At 50.7% G+C, this 26239-nt stretch overlaps 1 protein-coding gene across 1 annotated transcript; it reads right to left on the bottom strand.

The window, feature by feature from the left end:
* Positions 1-1307: 1307 nt before the first annotated feature.
* LOC122913103 (solute carrier family 22 member 20) lies at positions 1308-25877 on the bottom strand. Its single transcript, XM_044259650.1, has 10 exons — positions 25244-25877; positions 25047-25150; positions 23098-23252; positions 20000-20168; positions 19381-19504; positions 18363-18478; positions 14705-14919; positions 12818-12926; positions 12425-12628; positions 1308-2789 (listed from the first exon to the last, which is right to left on the bottom strand). The coding sequence occupies exons 1-10, from the start codon at positions 25622-25624 to the stop codon at positions 2693-2695; spliced, it is 1674 nt and encodes a 557-aa protein (XP_044115585.1). The 5' UTR covers positions 25625-25877; the 3' UTR covers positions 1308-2692.
* Between the last annotated feature and the right edge of the window lie 362 nt (positions 25878-26239).

The raw sequence follows: 26239 nt of genomic DNA, 5'->3' as shown, positions 1-26239 counted from the left end.
AGCAGGGGGAGCGGCAGGCAGAGGGAGAAGTAGGCTCCCCGCTGAGCGAGGAACCTGATGCAGAACTCGATCCCAGGATCCTGGGATCATGACTCAAGCTGAAGACAGACGCTTAACCAACTGAGCGACCTAGGCATCCCTCTCTCAAAAGTTTAAATTCATGTTGGCAGCTACTAATCACCAAGCAAATGGTCTCTCTAAGAGTGGAACATCAGAAAGGAATAAAGACTAAAAAATTGTAAACTTGAAGTCATGATTTGTGAATACCAGAGATTCAGTAAAAAACCTTGCAAAAACCATCCTGACTTGTGGCCTCTATGTCACCCAGAGGATCAGTACGGGCTGGGACAAGTACAGAGCAGTCGCTGAGAGTGGCACCCATGCCTTAAATTTTGATCACATCCTCTCAGGTTGGGAGTCTAATCAAAAGGGCAGAATCATTTAAAAAAGGAACAACAGGCCAAAATAGAGTCACTTGTGCCAAACCCCACACCAACGAACCAAGACTTAATACCTAACCAAATGGCAGTTTTAGCTTCTTCTGGGAGAGGCTGGAACTGATCAGTCTGGAATTTCCTGATCAACCCTAGTGAGGTCATCTGCTTGATAAAGCCCCCCACCCCCACCGACACCCTGTCCTTTCCTAAAGGAAGGTGACCTTCTTGAAATAATCCTTTCTTTTGTTTATGACTGCCATATCCCTTTCCTTTTCTGCCCACAAAAGCTTTCCATTCTGTGTAGATCCTCAGAGCTCCTTTCTGTGTTCTGGATGAGCTGTTGACTGATTCATGAAATGTTGAGTAAAGTCAATTAGACCTTCAAATTTACTCAAATTCTGGGCTCTTTAAAAATATTTTATTAATTTGAGAGAGATAGAGTGAGTGAGCACAAGCAAAGGGAGCAGGAGAGGGAGAGGGAGAAGCAGGCTCCCCGCTGAGCAGGGAGCCTGATTCGGGTCTCGATCCCGGGACCTGGAGATCATGACCTGAGCCGAAGGCAGATGCTTAACTGACTGAGCCACCTGGATGCCCCCTAATTCTGCTTTTCAATAAAATTTGTACAAAATCTTGTTTCTCTATTCAGGTCTTCCATTTTGTTTTTCTGCCTCCTCCCTCAGAGTTCAGCAATGACATTTTTTTTTTTTAAAGATTTTATTTATTTATTTGACAGGGAGAGATCACAAGTAGGCAGAGAGGCAGGTAGAGAGGGAGAGGAGGAAGCAGGCTCCCTGCCAAACAGAGAGGCTGATGCGGAACTCAATTCCAGGACCCAGAGATCATGACCTGAGCCAAAGGCAGAGGCTTAACCCACCAAGCCACCCAGGTGTCCTACATGTCACTTAAAAAAAAAAAATCCTCATGACCATTTCATCTACTCCAGCAACATGAACTGAGTTCCTGCTGAGTGGACCATGGTAGCTACACACGAAGTTGACATAACTGTCTTCAAGGAGCCACGAGGCTAGATCAGCCTGTAATGAATCCGTCACGAACGGTGAGGGCAGAATCACCCAGAGGCAGGCAGGGAAGGTCAGGGAATGCTGCTACCTGGAGGCGGGGACTGTCATGGCGGATCTTAAGGCATGACAGCAGCCTGCTGCCTTTCAAATTACTGATCCGCTGGGGGCTGTGGGTTGAGAACAACTCAGAAAGGAAACTCACATCAAAGATCGCTGAATGAGAGGTGAGATCTATGGGAGGAACTGAGGCTTTGGTGCATCAGGGCTCATGCCTTGGGACAGCTTTCTGGAGGATTCTCCAAGCTCTGTTCCAAAGTGTAAGCTGCTGAAAGACTTGACCTTGGCGAAATGACATGTTGCAGTGGTTCCTGCCCAAACTGTGATATTCTTACTTTTTTCCCAGATTGCCCTTTTTTCTAGAGCTTTAGGGGTGGAACCCTGATCTCATCGATTCTCTGGTAATTCCAGAAGGGAATTAGGAAGGGATCAGACAGGGAAGTTTGCTCAAGACTACTCAGTGAACCAGGATTTGAATCCTTCATGAATCCAATCTGAATGACAATGAAGGCCAAGGTCAGGGGTGCAGGCACCTGTCCAACATCTGGACTGGGAATGGATCTGAAGTCAGAGGGATACCAGGAATTCACCTCCCTGTGAGATGTTTGGAGAACCAAGCCACATCCTGTTTCTGCAAGGTGGTATTGCCAGGAATGCGCGGGAGGGGTAGAGGTCTCCATCCAGTGCCTGAGTCCAATTTCATCACATATTCAACTAACTACTTACTAAGCATGTGCCACGTGCAAATCCCACATTTGCTAGTCGAGAAGGGAAGTCATACAAACTAGGAGAAAAGAGTTTAATTGCATATATGGGCAAGACAGAGTAAATGCCAAAGGAGTGGAGCAGAGTGAGTTCGCAAGGACAAGCTGGGGGGGCCATCCCAGGGACAACCAGGGGCACAAATGTCAGCCACCCTAACCTTGCAAAGACACAATGTTTGGCACCTGGACAGGGTCTCTCTTGACTTTCTACACATTTGTGATGCCAGTCGGCTGCTGGTGGTCAGTTTCTTTTCAGGAACCAGAGCGCTGGTTTGTGCCTGGCTCTTTGGGATGGACTCGAAGAGTCTTGATGGTCCTTGGCCTACCTCACCCCCATCAGCATCAGGAATAGCCGTGGGGGTGTCTGGACACCCAAAGAGGTATTGTGAGCCAGCACTAGGCTTCTGGCTGCTTAGATGGTTTCTTTGAGGGGAGAAGCTCCTAGCTGCTGGAGAGAAATTTCTTCCCTCTTCTCTTCTTCATCCTTCTTGGAAAGACCTCCTTTGACTCTGTTGAAATGAAAAGGCAAATGGAAAAATAAGACAAAAAGGCAGAAAGGAGGTGGCAAGAAGTAGGCGGTGTGTGCACAGCCTTCAAGACCTGGGTCTCTACTGTCTGCAAACCCCCAAGGATGGTAGAAGCTACAGCGGCCCTTCCCCTAGTCCTCATGGGGGCCCCTCAGGGAAAGACTGCAAGGTTAAAAAGTTTTCCAACGAAGATTCGAGGCCAGACACACACCCAAGGTCTCTCAACTGGTTAATGGGGCACCAGGCTCACTGAACATGCTGGGGCTGGGCCTGGGTCCCTTGCGGACCAAGGACACTCCCAGAGACCATGGGGGGACCGGGCACTGCCAAGGCCCTTCTCCCTCTGCCCCGGGTAGAGAATCAGTCAGGCAGGAGCAGAGAGGAAAGTCAGGGGTTGGGCCTCCCAAACGGTATGAGGGCTGCCCCATGGGGCTTTCCATCCTTTGAACAGGGGCAGTTTTGCCTTTTTTGATTGTATTCCTCGGTTTTTGAAATAATTCGTGTTTTGGTCCCTTTTATTTCATCCTGGAATTGTGCAGCCTGAGAATGGTTTGTTCTGCATAATTTTGTTAGTCTTCATTTATTTCTTGTTTTCATCATTTACACCTCTCATCAATTTCTCTAGTCTATTTTCGCTGGCTCCGGTTTGAGAACATTTTCAATGTTCCAAATGTTTAATCAGAGTTTTCATCCTGGATTGTAACTCTTTTATTTCTAACCTTTTAGTCCAATGGTTTAAGCCATTTTTGGGTGTGATTATCTCTTCACATAATCCCAAAGAAACGTCTCTTTCTACTCCCTCTGCTGTCCCCCATGTCTCTCTTTTCTGCACTTGAAGCCTTGTAGCCTTTCTGACTCTGTCTCTTGGGTCCATTCAGCTTATTGGTTTTACCCATTGTGTGCCTGCCGGGTGGGGGCTGAGGGATAGAAGCCTGTCCCACCTGCCTCTGTCTCCTCAGCTCCCACCCATGGATTCCCCATCCCTTCCAAAGACAATTCCTAAAAACCCAGAGGCAGACATTCTCCAGATTCAATGGTTAGACTGGCTCAACAACACCATTTTAAAAATTTATCATATGAGCAAAGATGACCAGAAGGCCTGTTGTGGGACCTGAAATCCATGTTCTTTTTTTCTTAAATTCTGGAATATAATACAATAAGCATTAAAAGTGTACTGGGGGGGGGGTGCCTGGGTGGCTCAGTGGGTTAAAGCCTCTGCCTTCAGCTCAGGTCATGATCCCAGGGTCCTGGGATCGAGCCCCGAATCGGGCTGTCTGCTCAGCGGGGAGCCTGCTTCTCTGCCTGCTTGTGATCTCCATCTGTCAAATAAATAAATAAAATCTTTAAAAAAATAAAATAAAATAAAATAAAAGTGTACTGGGGTCAGCCATGCAGCTGGTGTTCACCATGCGTGAGACGGTGGCAGGAGGTCCCAGCTGACCAATGGACTGGGCTTTAGTCTTGGTGGAGCGTCAGACCTCCTGCTGAAAGCCTGCAACCCATCCCCCACCCCTCACCTCTCTAAGCCCCCACTACCAGTGGAAGAAACTCCATGGAAGGTCACTAACTGGAGCCTCACAAATTTGTCCAGGCCCTGTGGCCTCTCATCTGGGTCTTTCCACCATTTTGGCAGGCTTTAAGGAGCATTAGCCTCTTCCCAGACCCATCCCTAGCTTCTGGGTCTTGAGAAGGGCTTCCCTGTGCCTGGGAAATGACCTAATTGAATTCTTTTTTTTTTTCTTTTTAATTTTTAAAATATTTTATTTATTTATTTGACACAGAGAGATACAGCGAGAGAGGGAATAAGCAGAGGGAGTGGGAGAGGGAGAAGCAGGCTCCCTGCCGAGCAGAGAGCCTGATGCGGGGCTCGATCCCAGGACCCTGGGATCATGACCTGAGCCAAAAGCAGACACTCAATGACTGAGCCACCCAGGTGCCCCGACCTAACTGAATTCTTATAATTATTTTCATTGTGTGCCTCTCCACCTTGGTTACCAAAGAAAGCCTGCTCAATATAGACAATTTGGAGATAATTTTCCTATTAAAATATTTTTCATGTTTTATTCATTTAGCTAATCTCTATCCAGTGCAGGGCTCAAACTCAGGACCCCAAGACTGAGTCTCGTGTTCTTCCGACTGAACCAGCCAGGTATCCCTGGAGATAATTTTTAAAAATGTAAAGTAGCCAGGGGGTGCCTGGGTGGCTCAGTTGGTTAAGCGGCTGCCTTTGGATCGGGTCATGATTCCAGGGTCCTGGGATCGAGTCCCACATCGGGCTCCCTGCTCAGCAGAGAGCCTGCTTCTTTCTCTTCCTCTGCCTGCCCCTCTGCCTACTTGTGATCTCTCTGTCAGGTAAGTAAATAAAATCTTTAAAAAAAAAAAAAAAAAAAGCAAAGTAACCAGGAAAAAAATTCTCACTCATACCTTGCGGCACCGATTGTCACCATTTTAAGATATTTCTTTTTAAGATATTTCTTTCTTGCGAGTCTCTATTTCTTTTTTTTTTTTGAAGTTTATTTTTATTTTATTTATTTACTTACTTACTTACGTAATCTCCACACCCGATGTGGGGCTCAAACCCATGACCTCAAGATCAAGAGTTGTATGTTCCACACACTAAGTCAGCCAGACGCCCCTTGAGTCTCTTCTTTATTTTTTTTTAAAGATTTTATTTATTTATTTGACAGACACAGATCACAAGCAGGCAGAGAGGCAGGCAGAGAGAGGGAGAAGCAGGTTCCCTATGGAGCAAAGAGCCCGATGTGGGGCTCGATCCCAGGACCCTGGAATCATGACCTGAGCCGAAGGTAGATGTTTTAACCCACTGAGCCACCCAGGCTCCCCGAGTCTCTTATTTCTTGACATAATTAGGAAATATCATAATTGATTTTAATATACTGTTTAAAAATATAGTATAAACATTCCCCAGGCCTTGAAAAACTCTTCATCGGGGCGCCTGGTGGCTCAGTGGGTAAAGCCTCTGCCTTCGGCTCAGGTCGTGATCTCGGGGTCGTGGGATCGAGCCCCACATCCGGCTCTCTGCTCGGCAGGGAGCCTGCTCCCCTCTCTCTCTGCCTGCATCTCTGCCTACTTGTGATCTCTGTGAAGTGGATAAATAAAATCTTAAAAAAAAAGTCTTCATCAACATAATGTTTACTATTGCGCGGTATATTATAATTGATTGAAATTGTTGGAGAGCTGGAGAGTTTACATTTTTTTCCGGGCGTATTAAATATGGTGATGAATATCCTTGTCAATAGCCTTTGTCCACATTTCAGCTTTTTTGCTTAGTGCAGAGTCCTGCAAATGTTGTTGCTACTTAGAAGTATATGAAAATTTGCCATCTCATGATCAGTAAAGCCAAAGAAACTTCCAGAAACTTGCAGGAGTTTCCTCCTTCCTGTCTATACATCTTCCTTGACTACTACTATGTTTTAAACGTTTTCCTTATTGGGTATTTAAAAATGACCTCTTTCCCATTGTATTTTACATTTATTTGATTATGACTGACGTGAATAGCTTTCCTCTGTTTATTTTCTATCAGCATTTCCTCTTTTGTGAATGTTCTATTCTTACAGAAGAGGATTTTTTGAGCAGGGTTAGTCCACTCTTCCTTTGCTGTGTTGCCCCAACAAACTGGGGCATAAGCCCAGCTGGATCACAGAGGCTGACCCGGCCCCACACCAGGCATACAGACCATTCTGGAAAAACAGTATCTGGTCTTGTGATTAATGAAGGATAGGAACAATTTACATAGAAATTATTCATTAACAAATGGATTTTTGGCAGCCTGTGAAGTAAAAACGGAGAAGGTTCCCTTACATCTTTACATAACCCAGGAACCAGTAGTAGAAGGTGTGTTACCGCTAATCCCTCTTGGTTTGCCGCCATCTTGGAGATGGGTAACGTGAACCTTGGAAAGACATTTTCTTCTCATCTTAATCTTTGACACCCCAGCGGGATGCCTGGGTCGCTCAGTGGGTTAGGCTGCTGCCTTCGGCTCAGGTCATGATCCCAGGGTCCTAGGATCGAGTCCCGGATCGGGCTCCTTGCTCAGCAGAGAGCCTGCTTCTCTCTCCGCCTCTGCCTGCCTCTCTGACTACTTGTGTGCTCTCTCTCTCTTTATGACAAATACATAAATAAATAAAATCTTTTTAAAAAAAGTGACCTGCATACTTCAAAAAAAAAAAAAATCCTTGACACCTCAGGCCTGGGACTAGCACTCACAATTATTTGATGAAATTAGAAATGGAGAAAAATGAAATGGGCTGAGCAGTTCTTGAATCCTTATTGTTCAGATGTCGAAAATTCCGCTTGAGGGGCGCCTGGGTGGCTCAGTGGTTTAAAGCCTCTGCCTTCGGCTCAGGTCATGATCCCAGGGTCTTTGGATTGAGCCCCACATCGGACTCTCTGCTCAGTGGGGAGCCTGCTTCCCCCCCCCCTCTACCTGCCTCTCTGCCTACTTGTGATCTCTCTCTGTGTGTCAAATAAATAAAGTCTTAAAAGAAAAGAAAAGAAAAGAAAATTCCGCTTGATTGACTCGACAGAGGCTGTTTCTTGCCTCCTGTTCCCCAACATCACCATTTCCTACAAAACCAAAACAAGTTGAGTCGTCTCTGTCTCTTATTTGGTTATGGGGGAATTGTCAAAAAGAACCCCGGACAGGTTATTAAAGAAGAACATGGACCAGAACCCTTGAGAATCATGCAGGAGCATATTAAATTTTTTATCTGATTATAAGCCCCTCAGGGGCTCTAAAAATCTAACTGTGGGTGCCTGGGTGGCTCAGTTGGTTAAGCAACTGCCTTCTGCTCAGGTCACGATCCCGGAGTCCTGGGATCAAGTCCCGCATTGGGCTCCCAGCTCCATGGGGAGTCTGATTTTCCTTCTGACCTTCTCCCATCTCAAGCTCTCTCTCTCTCTCTCTCAAATAAATAAATAAATAAATATCTTAAAAAAAAAATCCTAACTGCAAGAGGTCCCATGTCTGTTGGAACAGGTAATCATGAAGAACACTCATTCTTCACAGGGGTGATGTTGTTCCCAGGAGGCAAAAACTGGTTCCTGGTGGGGGGAGGGGGAACACAAAAAATCCAGGATATTAAATGGTTTGTGGCCTTCCAAAGGGCCACAGTAAGTCAACAGAAACACAGTGTATCTGTGGTATTACATTGTTATTGGAAGGGTGGGGGTGTGATTAGGGGGAAAGAAATGTATATATAGAAAAGTCCCCGCAGTGGGGAGGGGAGCGGTGATAATGAGAAATGGTTGAGAAACTGTCCCAAAGCAACTGCTCGTCCAGCTCCAACCCAAGAGCAGGTTTTGTTCGCCAAGATGTGAGCCCATTCTATTTGCTAAAAAAGCATCATGCTATTTCCTCCTTAATAAATCACAGGTTTAGGGGCGCCTGGGTGACTCAGACAGGGAAGCATCTGACTTCAGCTCAGGTCATGATCTCAGGACCTTGGGACTGAGCCCCAGGACCCCATCAGGCTCTGTGTTCAGTGGGGAGTCCGCTTTACCCTCTCCCTCTGCCCTTCCTGCCGCTCATGCGCTCTCTTTCTCTCTCAAATAAATAAACACAATCTTAACCAAAAAAATCAGTCACAGCTTTAGATTTCTTATGCAAAAGTTTAAACGAGATGCAAACAGGCTCTGAATGTGGCTCGTCTACCTTTTGGCCTTGTTATACTTGCTATAATCTCAAGGGGGCATCTAGAGGCATGTGAGGTTGGCGGAGTGGGGAGGTCAGGGGGATTGCCCTTTATCTGTTGATGACAATGACAACCTCATCAAGTATATATGGAAAAACTTTTCTTCCCTTCTCTTCCTGAACAATTCGATCTTAAAGCCATCATGTGGGGCAAAGCAAGGTAGGTGTCCACATAGAGGGCCCAGGATGGACCTTTGGAGCCCAGGGTGGGTGTAGAGGGGTCCGTGGAGGAGAGGGATGGGTTACATGCTGGGGGATTGATGAGTTAGGCAACTAGGTTAAGGCGGAGGGAAGGCAGGTTTCTCCTTGTCAGAGAAGGGAGTTAAATATGAAAAGGGACCTGGGGCGCCTGGGTGGCTCAGTGGTTGGGCCGCTGCCTTCGGCTCTGGTCATGATCTCAGGGTCCTGGGATCGAGCCCCGCATCCGGCTCTCTGCTCGGCGGGGAGCCTGCTTCCTCCTCTCTCTCTCTGCCTGCCTCTCTGCCTGCTTGTGATCTCTCTCTGTCAAATAAATAAATAAAATCTTTATAAAAAAAATATGAAAAGGGACCAAACTGGGATAAACCTGGTGGTGGGTGCTGTTGGATTGGAGTTGGAAGTAATGGTGTGACTCGTGGTTTTCAGTACGATCTACAGATAAAAAAAAAAAGGATGTACTGCTCTCTGTATCTATCTGTATATTCATATATTCCCTACTTCTGTCTGCTGAGAGGGCTTGAGAGCAGGAAAAAACCCATAATAATGAGTCCCTCATACATGGATCTTGGATTTTTTTAATTTAAGATTTATTTGAGAGAGAGAGAAGGGTGGGGGGGGAGCAGAGGGAGAGAGAGAATCTCAAACAGACGCTCTGCTGAGCCCAATGGCGGGGGCCCATCTTACAACCCTGAGACTGTGACCTGAGCCAAAATCAAGAGGCAGACCCTTAATCAACTGAACCACCCAGGCGCCCCAAGGACCTTGGCTTCTAAATACCAATCTTTCTTAAAATGAACCAAGTAGTCAGGGAAAGGGTTGCTGCCAAGATAGCTATGGGGAAATGAGCTAGACTATCCAGAAAACAAGGACATACTGAAAGAATCGAGAAAGAACACAGAAGTCAGAAATTTGTACCAGCTGGTGGGATACAATGAGCAGGACTCGGGCTCACGCCTGTGATAACCGTGCCAGAGATGTCTAAGCTGCAACCGGTAACATCGGAAAACCCCAAACCGGGGGGAAATCTACAGAACAACTGGTCTGGCATCTTCAAAATGGTCAAGGTCATGGTGAATTCATAGCTAGTCTGTGGCAGCTCCGTGTTCAACTTCAAAGACACCTGGGGCCAAGACACTGACCATCAACCACAGCAAGGATGAAATGGACCAGCCAGTAATTGATCAGGTGCTGTCAAAGTGGGACTCTCCCTCTGAAGGACACCTCTCCCAGCCCATCTAGTATGGTGTGTTGAAAATTATGAACTTATGGTCTGCAGTTGGTTTACCTGGTTCTACAACCTGATTTTAGCTGTGACCAATGGGATACCGAGAAAACCCCTCAACAGGTGTATGTGTCTAGGCTTCCCTGAGATTTCGGTATCTCCCTTTCATGCTGACAGGCTGTGACAGAGACCAGAGGGCAGACAGGACCCCTGGGTGGTGCACCAGGATACCCTGGGCCTTCCTGATGGTTGCCTGCATTTTTTTCCCTCTTAACTGTTTTGTATCCTTCATCTCCTGAAAGCCCTTTATAAGTGTGGTTTATGACCTCACACTTGTCCTTCCTAGTATAAAACCTTGTCTAACTGTTGGAGTCTAGAGGGTCCAAGAACACCGGAGGACTTTGTCCAGCCCAAATGAAATACAACGTCTAAATGCCTCTTCTGATTCCGAACCACATCCTCTTGTTCTATAGGATGTTGGGGGTGGGGCCAGGGATGGGGGTGGGGAAGACAAGCAGAACTTGACCAAGGCCAGAGGATTAAATGGAAATCATTTATCAATACTAGCTTTCTGACTGGGATGGCTCCACTGAGGTTGTGTAACAGAACATCCTTGTTGGAGAGAATTACACATTAGAGTATTTGGCGGAGGGGTCTTGACAACGTTCTCCCCCAGGGTTCAGACAAAGAGGATATGTTTGAGATTGCCCCAGACCTCGCTCAACACACAGACACAGACGCAAACGCCCTCAAACATACGTTAATTTAAAAAATAAATGATAAAACCATACAAAATCTGAGATGACTCTGCAGCATTTGTGAAGCTTCAGAGAACACTCTGTTTTTAGATGTTGGTTCGTTTCCCCATGTGGTCAAGGTCTCCACACCCCCTGGGATGACCAGGCTCCTGTAGGACCAGCTAGGTCAGATCTGATCAGCAAATCGTTGTGAGAAAGAATGGCTTTCTCCCAACTATTTTATTCTATTTTATTTTAAAGATTTTACTTACTGGGGTGCCTGGGTGTCTCAGTTGGTTAAGCCACTGCCTTCGACTCAGGTCATGATCCCAGAGTCCCGGAATCGAGTCCCACGTCAGGCTCCTAGCTCTGCGGGGAGTCTGCTTCTCCCTCTGACCTTCTCCCTTCTCTTGCTCTCTCTCTCTCAAGTAAATAAATAATATCTTTTAAAAAATAAAGATTTTACTTACTTATTTGATACAGAGTGAGAACACAGGGGAAGCGGCAGACAGAGGGAGAAGCAGACTCCCAGCTGAGCACGGAGCCTAGAGCCCAACTTGGTGCTCAATCCCAGGACCCCAGGGTTAATGACCTCACCCAAAGGCAGATGCTTCACCAACTGAGCCACCCAGGTGCCCCTCAACAATTAAAAAAAATAAAATTATTTTTAGGGGCGCCTGGCTGGCTCAGTCAGTTAAGCATCGGATTCTTGATTTTGGCTCAGGTCGTGATCTCAAGGTTGTGGATCTCATGGGGTTGAGCCCCATGTCTGGCTCCGTGCTCGGCCTGGAGTCTGCTTGAGATTCTCTCTCTCCCTCCCTCTCCCCCTGAACTCTCTCTCTCTCAATAAATTAAATTAAATTAGTTTTAGTAAATGGTCTCCATCATGTAATTGGTTCACATCTGTAACAACATACAGTAGCTTTATAATAAATGTTCCCGGCAGGATCAAAGGGAGCTCTGTTACCCAAAACTCGAATTCATTTGGCATTACTGAGATTTTTCTAGAGCTAGGATTTCAAACACAGTCCACCTCGCAAGTCCCTAGAGCAACGGCTCCAGCTGCCAGATCAAGCTGGACCCCGAGAAAGCTACAGCCTCAGGCCCTGTTCCCTTACCCCATCCCATTCCCCACAACCAAGGGTCTTTGGTGACCCCACTCTTGCTGGGAAACGCACCAAGTCCACCGCATTTTCAGAAAGATCCTCAAGGACATCACCTTACTCAGTGACCGCCCTGAGGAGATCCATGAGAGAAATTTCTTCCAGTGTTAATTGTTGAGGAAAGTTCCACTTTCCCCAGAGAACTGGTAGCGCTTTTCCTCTCTGACAATATGACAAAAGTCATTAAGGGACGTCTCCCTTTCTGTTGTTCTGGGCCAATCTGGAAGGCCACCCCGGCAGCCACACAGGCCTGTCTTTGCTTCCGAATGTGGCACCTCTCCTCCCTACAAACCATCATCCCCACGTCTCTGCCAGGCTTGACCTCAACTCATTCCCTGTTTTGCCTGGTCTCCAATTTATTCTTTGTTCTGTGTGACCATTCACGGTTGGGTTTGTCCTTGATGAAAGCCAAGCCTCTTAGACAAAGGTGGGTGGGCGAGGCTGGGCTTCCCGGTGTGGCTCTCACCCACCCACCATGACACTGATACTGCAGCGGGAGGACCCTCATGGCCCCAAGTCATTTCACAGGAACCTGCAGTCTGTTTGGCCCCACCCCCACCCCACCATGCCCAGAGGCTTCTTACCTCCTCTCCATGGCCTCGATGGTCTCCAGCAGGGGCGCGTTGCGGGTCTCAGCCAAGAAGCAGACAGCCAGTCCAGCCAGGATCGAAGTGGCCCCAAAGCCCATGGGGGGCAGGATGGCACTGAACTCCCCGAGCGTGGTGATCAGGGGTGCAACCAGACCCCCAAAGCGGGCACTGACCGAGGCAAAGCCCATCCCCATCTGCCTAAAAAGTGCAGACTGGTCAGTGACTGTGGCCCAGACTGCCTAGAGGGCCAGGCCCCGCGTGCCAGGGGGCAGATGGAGAGGAGGAGGGGCCTGCTTCACCAAACTCAGCAGGTGCTAAGGCCTGGGGCTCTGGGGTCTCCCAGCTTGGGGCAGGTGCTGCTCTGCTCCCCTCACCCCATGGACCCACCTGATCTCTGTGGGGTACAGCTCTCCAGTGAACAGATACACACAGATGAACGAGCTGGCCAGGCAGCCTTTGCCTAGTGCTGCCTGGGCCGTGCGCAGGGTCTGCATATCTGTAGAGAGGTGGACAGAGCCGGGGGTTAGGGAAAGCTCAGAGCCCCAAAGGGGTCAGGGAGGCAGAGGGGTAGCAGTGGGAGCAGGGGTGCTCGGGAGAGGATGGGATATGGGAAAGAGGCTAAGGCTGAGGCTCAGAGCCTGAAAAGGGAGGAGGGAGGCCAAGCAGCGGGCGGCACGGATCGGAATCCGCACCACCTCATGTTGCCCCCCGAGGCCCCGGAACGCCCCACCCTGCCCTTCTCTCACTTCTGCCTCCCTTTCCCCTTTCTGAGGCAAGACAAACTTTGGAGTGAGGCCTGGGTTCAAACCCCAGCTCTGAGCCAGCTGGGTGATCTTGGTCACTTGCATTTAACCTCTCTGGTATCCTCAACCATAAAATGAGGAAAATATCAGCACCTGCTTCACCGGGTTGTCATAAGTTTCCATGACGTTAGGAGTGCAAAAGGCTCAGCGCTCACTCAATGTTTGCTCTTACCGTTATTAACTTGTCCTGCTGTTGGTTATGAACAGTAAAACCCCCACGGCACGCCCAACCTCCAAGCAACGGTCAAGGAAATTATGGTACATCCTCCAGCTGCACGCTGGGTCCAGGAGGGAAGACGTAAAAGATACCCACACCTGGACCCTACCCCCTCTCCATGACCTTAAAGCCTCTTGGGGAGAGCCTCAAGTTCGGGTATTTCTTTCAAGGTCCCTCGGAGATTCCAACAAGCAGCCAGAGTTGTGAAACACCAATCTGGATGAATTGTCATACAGTAATACAACACTGGGGTCATGGGACATTTGTATGAACAGGAACAAGCATCTCGGGGCGCCTGGGTGACACAGGCCATTAAGCATCCAACTCTCAGTCTCAACTCAGGTGTTGACCTCAGGGTCTTGAGTTCAAGTCCCACGCTGGACTCCACACTGGGCATGGAGTCTACTTAAAAAATAATAATAATAAATAGGGGATTCTGGTTGGCTCGGGTGAGCGACTGACTTCAGCTCAGGTCATGATCTTGGGGTCCTGGGGTCAACCCTCCTCAGCAGGGAGTCTGTTTCTCCCTCCCTCTCTGCTCCTCCTACCATGTTCTGGCACTCTCTCTAAACTGAATGAAAAAAAGCTTTAAAAATAATAATAACAATAAATAAATAAAATGAAAAAGCACATTTATGTTATATAGTGAAATAGGATATATTTTATATATATAAATAAGATATACACATACATATAAATATAATCATATGTATACACACATATAATATTATCTCAATTATGTCAAATACAAAATCTACAAAAAGAAGAAAAGATTGGAAGAAAATATGTCAAAATACCAATAGTAGTAATGTACCATTCCACAGGAAGGTAATAAGACACTGAGAAATCAGACAAGTTGCCCAAGGCCATGAGCCCTTGGCTTCCCACAAGCTCTAGGACTCTTGACACTCAACCCCGGCTTCTTGTTGGAATCACTGGACTGTTTATTAGATACCTACAGTTGGGTCCCATTCCTTGACACTGGAACCCCTGGGCACTGGGGATTTCAAAGGTCATCAACCTGATCTCCCTGACAAGATGGTAAATGCCTTGGGGGCAAAGGACTCATGTCTCTGCCAATTCTCCACCGTGAGCCTGATACTGAGCCCTGAGTGCTTAGTAAAAACTCTGCTAATAGATAGTCACTTCCTTTCCAGATCCTGAAGAACAACCCTCAGTCCTGTTCCCTTGTTGTAGTCAAGGCTCACCAGACCCGAGACTCCCGGGCAGTCACAGCAAGAGCAGATGGCTCACCTTCGGGCACAAACATGTTCACGATCACCATGAGCCCAGCCAGGATGAGGAAGGAGGCCACAGTGGCCCGGCGGCCCACATAAATCATGGTGGTGGTGGCCACCAGCATGGCCGGGATGTCTATGACCCCGAACAGGACCTGCACCAGGTATACACTGAGTCCAAACTTCTGCAAGTCCATGGCCAGCCCGTAGTAAGCCATGGAGGTGGAGAACCTGGAAGATGCAGCAGAACGGTCCTGCTTCAGCCCAAGGTCCACAGTTCTGGACCCAGGGGATGGCGCACAGGATGAATGACATAGGACTCCATTTTCAGGGAGTGAAAATCCCCTCAATTTAACATGCCCCTCCCCTTCCCCTCACCAAATCTAAGTCTCTGACTTGGGTTTTAGAGCCCAGACTACCTTCCCTCCATGTCCCTGCTTAAGCACCTGCTCCCCGAGTCCAAATGTGGGCTCCGGAGGGTGAGTGTTTTTCCCTATCTGCACTGCTCCAGCCCCTCCTCCTCCCTCCAGTGGCTGATCTGAGCTTCACATCTAAGAGCTGGAAGGAGAAAACGAGAGCCTTCCAACCAGGCGAAGACCCCGTCGGACCCTCACAGTGTCTCCCAATGTTTACTGAGAAGTTTGCACCTGTAGATGGCTGCTTCTGCCCAGGTGGGGTTTACAGTCAATCTGATGGCAAAGGTCTGGAATTCCCACACTGCGGGGGGGGGAGCTCTAGAGAAATTTAAAATGTCCCTGTGGCAATGTCTCAAAGAGTTATTTGTACATCCGTGTTCATAGCAGCATTGTTCACAAGAGCGGAAAGGTGGCAGCAAGCCCAAGTGTCCATCAACTGATGGGTAGATAAACAGCACGTGGGGAATGCGGGCAATTACTCAGCCTTCCGAAGCAGGAAGCAGGCACTAAACTGCACGGCGATCAGCCATCGCGATGCCACACTTCGTTAGGTGTCATTGAGCCCACTTAACAATAAAAGCGTGGGACAGGCCCTCATGCACCCGGCGGGTTGGCCTGGCTACGTTTCCCTGCAACACCTCATGTCGACACAAGCTCTGGGACATCTGGGGGCAGAGGGAGGTGGAAAAATGGAATTTGGCAGGGGGCTCTCTCCAAGCAGGACCCCGGCCTCTGCTCCCTTAGTGCTTACTGAGAAACGCCTCCCTTCCTCCCACCTACCCCCAGCTACTTGAGTCGGGGAGACGGAGAAGAAAAGACCCTTCTAGAAAGCTGATACAGTTATTCTTGTTGACCCTAGGCAGGTCTGGGTTCGTGTAACACGCAAAGATATTTACAGAGATGGTTGCGTTATTAGAAGCAAGTAGCGGATATGTGTGGTACTGACCCATTTTTGTAAGAATACATGTGGCGGGGCGCCTGGGTGGCTCAGTGGGTTAAGCCACTGCCTTCAGCTCAGGTCATGATCTCAGGGTCCTGGGATCGAGTCCCACATCAGGCTCCCTGCTGAGCAGAGAGCCTGCTTCCTCCTCTCTCTCTCTGCCTGCCTTTCTGGTTTGTTGGTTTTAAAAAAAAAAAAAAAAAAAAAGAATACATGTGGCGTCTTCTGTGTACAAAGGTCTGGAAGGATACGGACTCGTGCTTGGCAGGGCTTGCTGCTGGGGGGGTGGGGCGAGCGGAGTGGGAGGAGAAGCATTCGGTTTTCTTCAGTACAGTGATAACAGGTACAAGTCTTGAGTTTACCAAGATACTGTTCTATACGTGAATGTTTCTAATCTCCACAACCGCCCTATGTGGTAGGTACTATTATGATATTAGTGTTACAGGTGGGGAAACTGAGGCACAGAGAGATTAAGGAACTCGCCCAAGACAACACAGACAGAGCTGAGCAGATAAGTGGCAGAGCTGAGATTCAAATCCAAGCAGTCGGATTCCAGAGTCCTGCCTTTTGTTTTGTCTTGTTTTTAATTTTTATTTTGTTTTTAATTTTTTAAAAATTTTATTTATTTATGTGACAGAGAGAGACAGAGAGCACAAGTAGGCAGAGTGGCAGGCAGAGGGACGGGGAGAAGCAGACTCTCTGCTGAGCAGGGAGCTCGATGCAGGGCTTGATCCCAGAACCCTGGGCGACGACCTGAGGCGAAGGCAGAGGCTTAATCCACTGAGCCACCCAGGCGCCCCTGTTTTGTCTTGTTTTTTAAATTGAACTACACTTGAGTCAAGCCTCACAACCAATACATGACCCTGTCACTACATTTCTGGGTTGTTTGAAAAAACAAATTTTTTCCCAATGAGTATGCAGTGGTTTTGTAATTTAGGAATAAAAAAACAACCAACCAGTAGAGAAAAAGAAATCCACATTACGGGAGGCATTTACAACAGGAGCTTGTGAAAGCCTACCAGTTCCTCAAAATTCTTCTTCCTCCTCCCAAATCTCCCCACCTGCCTGCAGAAACTCCATCCGGCTGACCCAGTCCCTAGCTGCCCGAATTCCTTCCTTCAAACAGAAACGGGCCTTGCTTATTCTCTCCAGAAGGATCCAAGAGGGGACTTTCAACCCTGGAATTTTTCATTCATGATGATTCTTCCCAGTGGGAAGAGGAGAGCGAAGCAGGGGGTGCGCCCCAACTTGGGTTCTGAGGAGCCCTCTGGCTGCCCAGGGCAGAAGCCCTCCAAAGGTCCAGAGTGGTGGACAATCCCATTTCCAGTGCATAGGGGACACAGCTCCAAACTTAAATCAGAGACTAGACTCTACCTGAGCACTTAACTCTGCCAGGTGTGGGGGGTTACATGTCTAAACATTTAGTTCTCAAAAGGACCTTAGTGGTAGGCATCTAAGCTGGAAACTGTGGCACCAGGAGGCTGGCTGCCTCACTCAAGGTCACCCAGGTCATCTGGTCATCTACCATAGCCTGGCTGGTAACCACTGAACAAGAATGCTGGGTGTCCTCCTGAGAACAGATGACTTGTAGCCTGTGTTCCGTACTTCACAAATATCAACCCTTACTATTTACATATCCTGGTCCGTAAAATACCCTCTACCCCCTTTCTAAATCCATTCCTCATCTTAGAATTTGCCAGCTCCAGTCTGTGCTAATGGGAACAAGTTGTCCTTGTGGTTTGATCCGATTTACACTTCCTGTTTATCTAGATAGCCGCTCTGAATTCCTTCCTGGTCCCCTGGCAAACTCCACAACCGTTTTTTGTAAAACCCACTTAGACGCCATCTCCTGCATGATGTGCTCAGCAGCTCCAGTCAGAACTGCTGTAAGGACACTTGTCATACCTCATAGACATTATTGTCTCCTGGTCTGTCCCTTCCTGACCCACAAGTATGTCTCCGGAGTTGGACACTTCCCAGAATCTCCTGGAGAGCCCCAAGGGCCTATCAGGAGGGGACAAGGTGCATTTTGGAAAAGCTGCATGTGTGATTCCAATGGGCGCCCCCACCCCCACCAAGGTGAGACACACTGTCCAGATGTGGGGTCCCCAGGTCAGCACAAATGTCTCATCTATGACCACATCTTAGCACTGAGCAGAGGGCCAGAGAACCGTAGAGAAAGGGTAGAGAACAAGATCGAATTCACGAGGCTCACCTGCTCATTGCATTAAGAGTATTTGAGAACAGAGTTTGGAAGTGGCGATAAGAGGCTTGGCCCTGCCTCAGGTCAAAGACGTGGGCTCGAGCACATCACCTACCAGACCACCATGAGACAGCACGTGACCTTCCGGATAGCCGGGGTTCGGAAGAGGTCCAAGACCGAGTTAGAGGTGCGCACGCTTGCGATCTCACTCTGGAGGTAGGAGTTCACCACCTGGACAAGGGAAGTTTGATCAGCAAAAGGAAAGGGTCTGGGACCCTGTTTTCCTGCAAGGAGTCCCTTCATCTGGGGAGAGGAAGGTCAAGGCTGCGGTCCCCGGCAAGATGGCTGGTTCTAGTCTCTGCATCCTGGGACTGATGGCTCTCAACAGATTTGTTTCCAGAGCTTTGGGATGAAGCAGAGGCTCCAGTGTGAGTCCCAGGGCTCCTGAGCTGCCTGCTGATTAGGCTGAAATCGCCACCTATGGTTCTGGAGGGACCCTCACTCCTCACTCCCAGCAGAGACTCTGAGATAGGCCCGGGTCGTGGTTAAGGGCAGGGGTTCGGAGCGGTTCTGCCACTTTCCACTGTGTGTTCTTAGGCAAATGACCCGGCCCATTCAAACTTGGCCTCCTCAACCACAAAAGTAACACATTAAATGAGATTACGGACATAAAGCCCTCAGCAGAGTGCCTAGCACGGGGCTCGAGGAAACCCTACTTACTCATAATAAATGGTGACGATCTTACAAATGGTAATTCTCTGATGCTGGTGTTTATCGTAAGGGTACCTTTATTATTGATTCTTTGATAATTTCCTCTTACGGCTTCTACTTCAATATTTTCACTTTATTATTTTATTTAAATTTCGGCAATTCCATGGGAATGGGGTTATTTCCCCATGGCAGAGATGGATGGACCGATGAACAAAGCAGTTAGATGATTTCTCGCAGACCGCCCAGCCCTTCGATGGTTATGCCTTCTCGCCTCCCCAGAAGTCTTCCCTCTCTCCTCACTCCCAGCCTTTCCACCTGGATGGTGGGGCGCGTCCCGGCAAGCTACTGAGTCCTGGCACATCCTGAGGCCACCAGCCAGATTAGAAACGGTCCCTCCCCTTTCTTCCAGCCCTGCTGCCTACCTCTTTGGTCAGCCTCTCCCCTTCCTGTGTTCTCCCGTTCATGACGGCCACCTTCCGCAGGTTCTCCACGGCTAACTGCGACCTGCCGTGCAGCAGGAGCCAGCGGGATGACTCCGGCAGCCACCTGGGACCAAGAGAAGATGAAGGACAGCAGGGGTGAGTAGAGCACCTTCCATTCTCCAAACGCAAATGCACCTTCTTTTCCTTTCCAGCCGCCTCCAGACTCAGGAAGACTGGGGACACACCAGCTTCCCTTTCCCAAAGCACAGCAGACAGGGACCCACTGAAAGGCACTTAAAAAACGGTCACAGATTCAGTTTTGAATCTGGTTCTGACCCTGCCGTGTGGCTTGAATAAGCCATGGCCCTCTCTGGGCTATGTCTCAGTTCCCCTCCTGTTGGGAGTTGCAAAGGAACTGACGAGCAAAGCAAAACCACTGGAAAGTTCTGGAGCCCTACATCAATGGAAGGGATTTTATCAGAGCTTCCTGACAGCCGTGGGCAATGCCCGTGAGCCCGTGGTCCCCACAAGCATCCACCCCCTTTCAAGTCCCCACCATCCCCGGCAAGGCTCAGTCACACAGGGGCACCCTCCCACCCCCCTCCTTGTCGGGACGTACCAAGAATAGAGGAAGAAGATGAGGAACGGAACAGAGACAGCAAACTGCAGCCACCGCCAGGGGCGGATCAGGTATGCCACTCCAGCCAGGATGAGCTGACCCAGGGTAAAGGAGTACCCCAGCAAGACCCCCGCCACGGTCCGGCCCCGGGTAGGCATCCACTCCACGACTGCAGAGGGAATCAGGGCAGGATCAGTGGCACCACAGCCCCCAAGGTTGTCTAATGCACCTGTGCCCTCATAGCGACTCTGTGGCCACTTGAAATTTTTCCAGAGCTCTCCTGAGACACAGGTACACCAAAGAACTAAATACAACCAGTAAGGGACATCTGGGTGGCTTAGTCGGTTAAGCATCTGCTTTCAGCTCAGGTAGTGATCCCAGCGTCTTGGGATTGAGCCCTGCATCTGCTCCTTGCTCAGTGGGGAGCCTGCTTCTGCCTCTGCCTGCTGTTCCCTTTTCTTGTGTTCTCTCTCTCTGACAAATAAATTTTTAAAAAATCTTTTAAAAAAATAAAAAATACATATAACCAATTAAACCACAAGAATGTTAGAAAAAATCATGGTAATTTTTTTTCAATCTTAGAGTCAGGAAAATCTTTTCTAAGAATGCCAGAAAACCCAAAAAAAAAAAAAAAAAAAAAAAACCAGAAGCAATGAACGGGAAGATCAACAAGCTTGACTTTATAAAAATAAGACTGTCTGCATATAAAAACAAACACCTTGACTGGCTTTAACAAAAACAAACAAGCACCATAAATCAAGTCATAATGTCAACAAAAACATGCAAACAAAAACTTTGCAACTCAAAATATAGATAAAAGGTACATTTCCTTAATATTGAAAGGGCTCTGATATATCTATAGGAAAACCACCAAAAGGGGAAAAAAAAAAAAAAAAGAGAGAGAGAGAGAGAAGAAAAGAAAAAAACAAAAAAAGAAAAAGCCCACAAAAACCAGGCAAAAGATATAAATGGTTGGTAGGAAAGGAAATATGATGGCTCTTAATTATATGTTTTTTTGTAAATAGCAGAACTTGGAAACAACCTAGCTGTCCATGCATGGGGCACTGGTTAAGAAATCACACCCGCTCTTCCAAGGCAACCGTAGCCCATTAACGAGGACACTTCCCCTTCCCAGAAGCAGGCAGCTCCTGCGCCCCGTCCATCACCAAATCCCGTTGCTTCTACCAACAGAATCCGGTTGAGCCCTTCCTGCTAGCACGCTCCTGAGGGAGTAGCTAGCCACTCCCCTCACCTCCCCACCCCACCCCTGCAGCCAAGCCACTCTGCCGCTGGCTGGCGGGGAGGCATGAGGCTTGGAACTGGCTGCCCTGGTGGCAAACACTCAGTCAGATCAGGTCAGGCCTCTCCTCGGCTTGGGGTCCTCCAGGTTCTCCTGCCTTTCAGAGTCAAAGCCAAAGTCTGTAAGTGGTCACAGGCCCTAAGGACCTGCACCCCAAACTCCCTGACCTCACCTGTCACCACTCCACTCCCTGCTTCCCACCCTCCCGCCACAAAAAACCCCTCCTCGGGAGGCCTGGGTGGCTCAGTCAGTTAAGCGCCTGCCGTCAGCTCAGGTCATGATCGGGGGTCCTGGGATGGAGTCCTGAATCTGGCTCCTTCTCTCAGCGAGGAGCCTGCTTCTCCCTCCACCGGCTGGTCCCCTGTTCGCACTCGCTCTCTCTCTGACAAATAAATAAATAAATTCTTTAAAAAAAAGAAAAAAGAAAAAAAGAACCCCCTCATCTTGACCCCACTAGAAACACACACCCCTCAGGGCCTTTGCCTGGAATGTTCCTCTCCCAGATAGCCGCGGGGCACACTCCCTCCCTCCTGCAAGCTCTGCCCAGTGACCCTCTCAGCGAGGACTTCCCCGGCCGCTCCACCGTCCCCCCAGCTCCCTGCTCGCTCATTCCCTTTCTGGGCTTTAGGTTCCTCTGCAGCATGGGTGCCCTTCGCACATACTGTATAAGCCGCTTGTTCCTGCGGCTTTCTTCCTGCACGAAACAGAGGCTCCGTGGGACCAGAAATCTGCTTTGTACCTTGTTCCATCTCTGGCGCTCAGAACCGCATCTGGTATGTAGTGGTAGTACAGGGTGTGTGTGTGTGTGTGTGTGTGTGTGTGCATGCGCAGAGATATGCGTATATGGGTGCGTGCACAGGTAGGAGAGTTTGTGTGTTTGTAGGGGGTGTGTCTCACAGACGCAACTCTAGCACGACACGGACTGTGCATGGCCGATCCCGCCTTCCGATCCCACCAGCTGTGGCTGGGCGCCCGCCCTGGAGGCTGAGGCAAGTGGGCTGGGATTTATGGGGATCATGCGTGAGATCGACAACCTTCAGGGTCCTGATTCAGAGAGGGGGATGTCAGGTGTGCGAGCCTGGTGCGGCCTGGTTCTCCAGCCCTAAGATTTTCCCCCATCCCTGAAATGAAGGACCCATCCCGTCTTCGGCAGCAGTGTCTGGATCCCTCAGACCCTCCCTGAGCCTGATAGTGTCCCAGGTGCAAACTAAGCCCTTAGCACAAGCCGGTGGCCAGCCTGTGGGCATCATGGGCTTTCTACTGCCTGATGGCGCTCCGTGCCGGAGCAACCAGCAGCAGCCGGAAACCAGCCTGGAGTGAGCACTGACCCTGTCACTTTGGGCGTGGGGGACATTCCCATCTGGCTCCCAAGGGGCCAGGTCTCCACCATGGGGCTAAGGAGCCTGGGTGAGCCCTGCCCTTTTTGGAGCCACAGCATCTTAGGACAGCCTGGAGCCTTGGGGACCACTGCATCTCGGCTCCCTTTGTGACCCCACACTGAGCCTGGCATACAGTAGGTGCTTACTAAGTGGTTCCTGGGGACTATAGCGCACAGGAAACAACCCAAGCCTCTCAGCATATGGAGGGACACGTTGCCACCAGGGTCCACGGCTCACGGCCGGTGGGGAGAGCCCAGATCACCAGAGAAGCCCGGGAAGGGGTGGGGGTGGCGGGTGTTTCTGAGTGGAAGTCACTGGACGTGCATCCCAACACAACAGAAAAGACGTCCACGGATTGGGTGCGACCCCCAGTTCCGCAAGCCGGCCGCCCCGCCAGGGCCCTCCTTGGCTGGACTCACCCAGGGAGAGGGAGTTGAGGATGATTCCAGAGAAGGTCATGCCCATCAGGAACCGGAAGACGCAGTAGGCACTGAAGGAGCCGAAGTAGGCGGTGGCGGCCCCGGAAACTGCCAGCTGCAGGTACGACCAGACCAGGGGGCCCTTGCGGCCCAGCCTGAGCCGGGCACCGGGCTGGGGTTAGCTTCCGGGGGCAGCAGCCGCATCCCTCCTGGGGGCTGCCGGGGGAGGGAGAGAGGAAGCGGCTCCCACAGGCCAGTCTCTCCAACAGAGCCAGGGGCACCTGCTAGGACAAAGGCGCTGACGGCTGAGGGTCAGGGAGGGAAAACTGGACACGAAGACTTGTCTTTTTTTTTTTTTTAACATATTTTCTTTTTTTTTTTTTAAGATTTTATTTATTTATTTGACAGAGAGAGATCACAAGTAGGTAGAGAGGCAGGCAGAGAGAGAGAGGGGGAAGCAGGCTCCCTGCTGAGCAGAGAGCCCGATGCGGGACTCGATCCCAGGACCCTGAGATCATGACCTGAGCCGAAGGCAGAGGCTTTAACCCACTGAGCCACCCAGGCGCCCCAAGACTTATCTTTTGTCTTTTGTTCCTTCACTCAAAGAGTGTATCAGCCCCTCCCCCAACCCAGCTCCTGATCTTCAGGGCTTGTGGTCAGAAGGTCCCCTGAGGGAGCTTCTGGCTGGTCGGAGGCCTCACACCAGGACTCAGGGGCCAGTGGGAGCAGGACCCCAGGGTCGAGTCCTCATTTGAGCTGGTCGTGCTGGGGAGGTCCGGGTGGGACAGGGGCTTGTCACAGCACAAATGGGTCGAAGGTCAGGATTCAGGGTACCAGGGTTATCCTGGTCCGGCCTTGGCCCTGCCCCATGTATGCGTGAGGGTCCGGGGCCAGAGCCCTGGCGCGGCTGGGAAGGGGGCCGCATGCTGCTCACCCCCTGACCCATTCACTCGTTCACGCGTTCATTCTCTGACGCAAACGTGCCTCGATCACCTCTAGGTAAGTAACCGTCCTGCACTGGGGGCTGGTGACAAACGCGACACCGTGGGTAAGAGACAAGCTCGTCCACAGGAAGGGCAGGCTGTGCCATGACCTAGTACGGCCACGGTCATGGTGGAGCTGCCCACGAGGGGCCTAAAGCACAGAGCCCGGTGTGGGGGGGCCCTCTGGAACTGGCAGGGAGGGAGGGGAGATGGGGAGGGGGAAGGGGTGGACGAGCTGGGAGGTGGGAGAAAGAGGACAGGAGGTGCGGAGCCGACTCCGTCATGGCCAAGCGCCGGGCTGGGTTTCTTGGGGTCCCTCTAGAAGGGCTGCCGGCTACCCTCAGGGGCCGTTCTGCTTCATTCTGGTCATCCATACCATAGAATTTCAGCAGGGACAGTAGGGAGGACCAGAAAGTTTTTTCTAAAGGAACATGCAGAGGCCTCGAGGGGAAGTAAAAGCCAGGTCCCGAAGCACCCGTGGGGTGCACCAGCATTGGCACGACAAAGGTGAGACAGAGCATATGTACCTGGTGGCACGGATGACATAAAATCATGAAATATTGGGGCGTCTGGGTGGCTCAGTCATTAAGCGCCTACCTTCGGCTCAGGTCATGATCCCAGGGTCCCCGGAGGGAGCCCCGCATCGGGCTCCCTGCTTGGTGGGAAGCCTGCTTCTCCCTCTCCTGCTCCCCCTACTTGGGTTCCCTCTCTCTGTGTCAATTAAATAAATAAAAACTTCTAAAGAATCATAAAATATATCTGGAAAGAGACACAGAAACCAGGCTGCCCTCTAGAAATCAGTGGACGGTGGGACAGCCGCGGGAAAGGGACGCTTCCCCGCAGACTCTCCCACACCTTCTAGAACGGTGAACCATGCGAATGCGTCATCTCTCTACCAATCAGCGTCAATAAAGTAAAATGAATGAAGAGGCTCAGGTGGCCAGGACCCTCCCCGTCAAGGCTCACCTGTCCGCGAGGCTGCCGAATACGGCGGCGCCCACCAGCACCCCGGCCATGTAGATGGACTGAGCTAGGTCGCGGAGGGGGCGGGCCTCACACACCAGATCCCACTGCAGGGGAGAGAGAGAGGGAGAGGGGCGCTCCAGCCTCGGCCTCGGGCAGCAGCCCCCCCACCCGTCCACCGCGCTGGCTCCCCTGCGAACCTCCGTCACGATGGTGGCCGGGAATGTGCTGAGGTCATAGACCCAGCCGTCCCTGCAGCCCTCCGTGGCTGCCCCGTGGACAGAGGTGTTGGGGCTCAGGAGGGCCCACTGAGGCTCCGTGAAGCGCCGGCATGGTTCAGGGGCCCCGAGCTGGTCCAGGGGTACGGTGGCCCTTAGCCAGGCCCCCGAGTGGTTGTGGTTGGTGGCGGCCATGGTGTGGTTGGCAGAGCCCCGGCAGTGGTGGCCGGGCACAGCGGCCGTAAAATTCTGCAGGAAGTTGTGACACGCCAGCAGGCTGCAGGGCAGGAGCAGCAGGGCCGAGTAGACGAGCTGGAACCGCCCCACACCACCCAGGCTGTCTAGCAGGTCCGTGAAGGCCATGGCCACGGGCTATGGCCCAGCCTGCTGCGGCCTTATATAAAGGATGGGCCCCCCGGGAGGTGGAGGAATAGGCCCAGGGTCAGGACAGCATGCCCCTCGTCAGGCAGGTCAGAGGGGTCCGGTTACACCTCACAGGAGGCCCCGGGAGTCCCCAGGCCTGCAGGGCTCCCCCTCCCTCCAGGGCCTTGGTCCTCACTTCTCTCCATCTCTGCTCCCAGTTAGAAAACCAGGGGTCCCAGAGCGCTGCCTTGCAGCCCACCCGCCGGGATCCGCAGGCCCAGGCGCCCCGCCCCTGCCGCCCACCCCCTCCCCGCGGGACCCCAGCATCATTGCCGCCCAACACCACCCTCCCCTCTCTCCTGGGGGCCACTGAGAGGCACCTTCCAGAGCCGAATCCAGACAGCGTAGGGGACCCAGTCCCTGGGCCCCAGCCCCCAAGAAGAGGCTGCACAGGATCAACGGGGGCGGGGGGGGGGTGGGCAGGATGGGAATGCTGGGGCAGGGCGCTCAGAGGCAGCCGGGGTCTCCCCGCCTCGGTCGCAGGCACTCAGCCTCCGTGTGGGTGTGTGGGCAGGTAAGGCCACCAGACAGTCCAGACCATTACCTCAATGCGCT

This window comes from Neovison vison, chromosome 7, assembly GCF_020171115.1.
Source record: "Neovison vison isolate M4711 chromosome 7, ASM_NN_V1, whole genome shotgun sequence".
In the NCBI taxonomy this organism is placed as follows: domain Eukaryota; kingdom Metazoa; phylum Chordata; class Mammalia; order Carnivora; family Mustelidae; genus Neogale; species Neogale vison.
The sequence above is the reverse complement of the archived record's forward strand: the minus strand, read 5'-3'. Positions and strand labels throughout refer to the sequence as shown.